Source organism: Eptatretus burgeri, chromosome 3, assembly GCF_056783735.1.
Source record: "Eptatretus burgeri isolate ZD-2024b chromosome 3, Ebu_testis_v1, whole genome shotgun sequence".
NCBI lineage: Eukaryota > Metazoa > Chordata > Myxini > Myxiniformes > Myxinidae > Eptatretus > Eptatretus burgeri.
The window spans coordinates 61,351,631-61,357,568 of record NC_140963.1 but is presented as its reverse complement, the minus strand read 5'-3'; the positions used below and the strand labels follow the sequence as shown (position 1 = coordinate 61,357,568).

General features: G+C 43.2%; 1 protein-coding gene across 3 annotated transcripts in view; it reads left to right on the top strand.

Moving 5' to 3' along the window:
• The window catches only part of RASA1 (RAS p21 protein activator 1), a 142,227-nt gene extending 139,105 nt beyond the window's left edge, over positions 1 to 3,122 (top strand). The window contains exons 24-26 of one of the 3 annotated variants that reach the window (XM_085873702.1): positions 1 to 131; positions 2,235 to 2,323; positions 2,577 to 3,122. The exon at positions 1 to 131 is cut by the window's left edge and continues 4 nt beyond it. In XM_085873702.1, the coding sequence (XP_085729828.1) occupies positions 1 to 131; positions 2,235 to 2,323; positions 2,577 to 2,679 (323 nt within the window). In that variant the 3' untranslated portion in view covers positions 2,680 to 3,122. Of the gene's footprint in view, positions 132 to 2,234 lie in introns of all 3 variants that reach the window. The other 2 variants (XR_015056176.1, XM_085873703.1) reach the window with 2 other exon arrangements.
• The last annotated feature ends 2,816 nt before the right edge of the window (positions 3,123 to 5,938 follow it).

Sequence of the window (5,938 nt, the reverse complement as noted above, 5' to 3'; positions counted from 1 at the left end):
TGGGAGACGTGCGGGAAATTGGCGAGCCCTTTCATTCTGATGTGTCCCGAGACCTAGCCCTGCTCCATAATCTGTGCTTGCAACATCTAGATGAACTAAGGACACTCAGCAATGAAAAGGGAGCACAGCAGGTGAGATATTCTTGGAAGCATTTCCTCACTGTATCAGACTCCATTTGGTTGGGAGATTAAACCAGACATACCTACCTCCTTAGGAAAAAAATATTGGATCGATTACATTCACATGATTGCAGATGGGAAAGCTGGCTTAGTTTACACCCTAACCAGAGGTGGTGTCAAAGCCACCCAATGCTCACCTGTTTATACATTTATCGTTTTTAAAAGACGAGTCTCATAATTAATATTTTTTATAAAGCATTGCAGTGAAGTATAATTATAAAGCAATATATGTATTTATATATTGTAATCAGTAACAAGAGCGCAAGTGAGCACAATATACGCCCTAACAAGAAGGTATATACAGAATTGTGCTACTCCAGGGAAAACAGCATCCTGGTTGCCATGGCAACCACTTTAGATAACGAAGGTATGTCGTGACAACGGCTCCACAGTCTGTACCTATGTACCAAATATGAAACGTGAAAGTTGAAAACTTTGGGACTTAGAGTACGGACGGACGGACAGAGACAGACAGACAGACAGACGGACGGTATATCATAATATGCCCCGATATATATATATATATATATATATATATATATATATATATATATATATATATATATATATATATATATATATATATATATATATATATATATATATATATATATATATATATATACATATATATATATATATATATATATATATATATATATATATATATATATATATATATATATATATATATATATATATATATATATGGCATATAAAAAATATTGTGGTAGATAAAAACATTAGAAAGGAAACTCGAGGGTAGCACTCGGGAGAGTGCAAAACCTCCGCCGCCAATACTGCTGGGTCACTCAAGTGAACCTGATATCTTATTCATTAAATATGTCAACAGTGCTGACAGAGTTATAGTTTTTTCTGGGGGGGGGGGGATAGTTGGAAATCACTTAAAACATGTAGAAATGCAAAAAAAAAGGAATCGAAATTTTGTTGAAAAAAAAGTTGCAAAAAATTTTTTTCTCTAAATTTTTTTTTGGGGGGGGGGGTTGGAAATCACTTAAAACATGTAGAAATGCAAAACAAAATTTTTTTTTTCTCTAACAATTCTTTTTGGAGGGGGGGGGACCAAGTCCAAAATCTAATGGCATGATCCTTGGATCATACCTGCCCCCCACCAAGTTTCGTCGAAATCCGTCGAGGAGTTTTTCCGTAATACTGTTCACAAACAAACAAACAAACAAACAGAAAGGGGTGAAAACAGTAATTCCAATCTTCGATGGCAGAGGTTAAAAATTTAACATTTTCACGCTCACGCTGGGGGTATCGCTATAACTCTCTGTTCTTCGAACAGGCGAGCTAAAAACAACACGAAACTACCAAAGGTCATGGAACATCCTTTTCAAGTTGTGAATTACCCACACGGGTTTGACATAACTGTGAGCATCAATAAGTGTGGTATAAATAACCAGTGAACGGTCTTATTGCTCAGTTTCAGAGCATCGAGTCAACAGAATTCCAATCGGGAATAATGATCGGCTGTCAAAGTGGCTACTTCCATCAGGACCCTCCGAGATAGGAGAGAGGAGGAAGTGGAACATGTGTCGACAAGAGCCCCCTCCCAGGCAAAGCGGTAGAACTGCGCACCCCAGAAGAGGGACCTGCCTCCCTGAGGCTGGCCACATCCCCTGTGTGCACTGTGGTGGTGCCCCAGGGAGTGAGGTGGGCTATGGCTCACCTCGCTGGTCAGGACACGTGATGGCCGGCGGTGGGCTTCAGCTATTCTGGAGTCGGCATGGTCAGATTTCAGATCTGACCTGCTCCCCAATTTATCCATGGTTTTGTTACTGCAATTGGAGGGCTTCAGGTTGTGATGTCATACTGCATTAACCAATGAAATAACTTGACCAGTACAAAAGGTAAACATCATCAATACTGGCGAACTGATTTTAATAAATTATATTTGTATTATATTTTGTACACTATTATTGAAACATACACTGTTGAAAATGATTAGCCTGAAACTTATGCTCCATCTGCATGTCCATTTCCTCTTGCAAATTTGATTTATGCCCTGCCTTATCCTAACCCACTCCCCAGCACTGCCTCAAGAAGCTTCTTGCTATCACCGAAATGCTCCAGCAAGAACTGAACCAGCACCAGACACAAGGACAGAGTACACAGCACAGGTAGCTTTGACTTCTGGGATCCTTGAATAGGCTTGCAAACCCAATCCCTGACCATATTCAGGCCAGTGCTGTCCAACGGGTGGACAACAAACCGTTTTTTCTTGCCATGAGGAGCTTCATCATGCTTAGAACACCCAGGCTCCAGCGTTGCTCGATGGAAAAGAAACGTGTATCATTCTTCAATAAGGTGCTTCCACTATGCAAAGATTGACGATCTGTCTTCCTCCTGTTTTATTTTTCTATTGCTTCCAAGATGCGACACGCCAGGCAACACCGCCATTCGGCAACCTTGGTCTCCGCTCTTCATGAAACTTGCAACCACCGAGCACCTGAACACGACCAGCTCCTCTTCCTGATTTATTTCTCAAGATTCAGCTGTTTTGGATTGTTTTTTTTTCTTCCACGAGTGGAGGTTTATATCTGTTTCAACAAAAGCCACTCACCAAGGAATGTAATTTTGGAAATGTCATTCATCACTCAACAATTTCAGGCATTTCCCATGCTGTGCCACTGCAGAGCTTAAAGGATATAAACCTTTGCTCACTTTTGTCATTCTTAAAAGATGCTCGCATGGACACCAAAAGTGCTTGAACCATTTTTGTTGTACAAGCTGTGTCACTGTGGTCCAGAGCACGAACATAACCACAGCAATTTGCGGTCCCCGCACTTTGTCGTATGCACTCCCACGGCTCCGGTGGTTTGCAATCCGTCAAATGGAAGGTATATTAAAATCCCTGCAATTCTTGCTGCGCCGGATTTCATTTTCCTGTACATATGTATTAAACTGATATTGCCTCAATTTTAGTTGTCATACAGTGTTTGAGCTCTACGTTTGTTGATTTAAAAAATATATTTACCCGATGTTGTCAATCAAGAACTGTTCTCGACTTGCAATGTTAATGTCAAAATCAACTGTTCTAGTTATTGCTGGATGTTCTGAGAAATAATTTGAATAATGACAGGCACGATTAAACCAGGCTCTGTGGTGTAATGGTTAGAGCATTCCACTTTCTTTGGAAGGTTCCCAAAGTACGTGCTGCTTCCTTGCTTGACGCTCAGCATTTTAAAGGATTGAGCATGGACAGTCCTCATTGGAAGTTCCTCCTGATGAAATGCCCTGCTGAGTGGTGAGAAAAGTGGCGCCAATGGTGTGACGTCTCTTGTACCCAGAGTATCTCGGGAAGTGACACTTCAGCAAAGATCAGTGGGGGAAGTGTTTGTCGAGTCAGTTTATCCATGCGTGTGTGTATGGAAGCTCCATTACGAGCCTGAGATCCTGTATTACTCCATGTTCTGATCTTACAACTCCCCTGCAACTGCAACTTCCCCTGCATTCCTATCTCTTGTTTGTTGTACTGTCCTCCAAATAGTGATGACTCCATCTACATTGTTCCCTTATCCCAACTCTTTTTATGGAGACAACATGGATAAACCTTTAACCACTAATCCCAACTCTTTCTTCCTCGTATGTGAAGATTTCAATTGTCTCCATGCCAAATTGGTTGGGTGTTGGTACCTCTCTCGCTCCAGCCATTGCACTTCAGCACAGGCCGTCTGTGACAGCATGGGACGAACTCAATTTGTGAACTTTCACACCCAGAATCCTCCCTTCTGGACTTGGTGATGACAGATTTCCTGCAACTAACTCCTGCACTTCCTCTGCTCCAATTGCTTTATCTGATGATGTGCTGGAGAGAGTCAACATCTCTCTGGCTATTCTCAGAGAGCTGCCTCGGTGCCGGCAAGTCGAATAGTTCACTCAGGCAGATTGGCAGGGACTGTAAGCAACCATCTCTCTTCAGGACTGGTCTCCCATATCTTTTGCCCTTGATATTAACTCAGCTGGGAATTCTTCCATAGAAACCTGCTCTCTATTACACACAGATCCAACCCATATCATCTCCATTATCATACCCTTCTTCTCACCCATGGTACAATGAATCCTGTGATGAGGCAGTTGCTTTGAAACAACTTTCCTTCTCTTCCTGGAAGGCAAACCTGACTGAAGGCCACCTCGGAACATTCCACAAAGCCCGCAACAAGTATGTGTCCACTCTCTGGAGAGCCAGAAACCATCTGTCCAACCTCAAGATTGAACTTTCAAACTTCTCAGGGGCAGATCAGGGCAGATAGTGAGACCCAGAAGCTTGAAAGAAAGGATTTCTTCCAGAGGATTGTTAATAAAGTGGATGGGGGAGGGGGGTGCAAAACCGTCCTTTTGGAGAGAGAAAGTGAGAGTGTGAGATTTCTCCGGATTGAAAAACATGTTCCACGTGTTGTATCAGTTTGTGATTTTACCCAGATCTGGTGAGCGAGGGATGGCAGAGGGTGGAGTCATCAGCAAAGAGATAGAGGAGAGTCGGAGAGATCATTGATGAAATCCAGAACGCTACGTTGAGGAACTCGAGCCTAGACAGGAAGAGTGGATTAAAGAACTCAATTTAGGGCCACACATTGACTGCGACAGAAGAGGAAGTCTGCGAGCCACGAGTGGAGATGGCCTTGGATACCATAGGAAGAGAGTTTGGTGAGCAGGGCAGGGTGCCAGACTGTGTCAAAACCTCCATTGGTGGGAGAGCAGAAGCAGCATATCCAGGGTAGAGTGACCTGGTCTGAAACCAAATTGATGATCAGAAATCAGGCCATTGGAGATGAGGAAGGATTTAATGTTTGAAGTGATGATGGATTTCATAACCTTGCTGATGATTGGGAGAAGGCTGATTGGTCTGTAGTTGCAGGGATCTGTTTTTGCACCTTTTTTTATGTAGAGCAGTGATGTTTGCAGATTTCCAAGTAGATGGCAGATGACCTTGAGCGTGAATAAAACAGAGAGAGGGTTAGCAAGAGCAGAAGAGCAGGCTTTGAGGACACTTGGGCCGATGCCGTCTGGACCGGTTGCAGAATCTGAGTCGAGGTTTGACAGCAAGCTCTCCACCTTGTCAGGAGAAAAGGACACAGAGTCCAGGGACAGTTGGGTGCGACTGGGTAAGGTGGGGAGAGAAAGTTATGGGTTTTGGACACAAGATTTAGCTGCAAACACCGAGTTTAGGCATTCAGCTTTTTCACGTGCGGTATCGGGGGTAGAAAAGATAAATAAACAGTTAAAACGGGACAAATAACGACCGTAAACTTAACTTTGAGATCGTCAGCAGAGCCCCTAAGGAGGAGACCTCTCGACGCTCCAAACCCAGAACCGGAAGTGACACTTTGACAAGGAAGTGGTCAGAAGAACCAATTGGAGAAAAGTAGTCTTGTTCCTTCGCAAGCCTCGACTTTGCATTCCAAAAGAATTACAGCCAGATATCAAACATCACCATGCCCAAAAGTTTGATGGCTACTTGGAGACCCTGCTCGTCGGCTTGAGTGAAATGCCAGACTCGATGGCGGTGAGGTGGTTCTCTGATAATAGCCAGAGAGATGTCCACTTTGACAAGGACGTTGTCAGAGGAAGAGCAGCAGATATTATCAGGGAAATTTGTCAAAATCAGATCGAGAAGAGATGGAGTACCATTGGTTGAGATCCGGGTCGGGAAGTTGACAAATTGAGTCAGTCCCAAAGCTTTTGCTGAGGGGCCATGACAGGTGAGAGAGGTCCCCACACCAAGCCAACTAGCA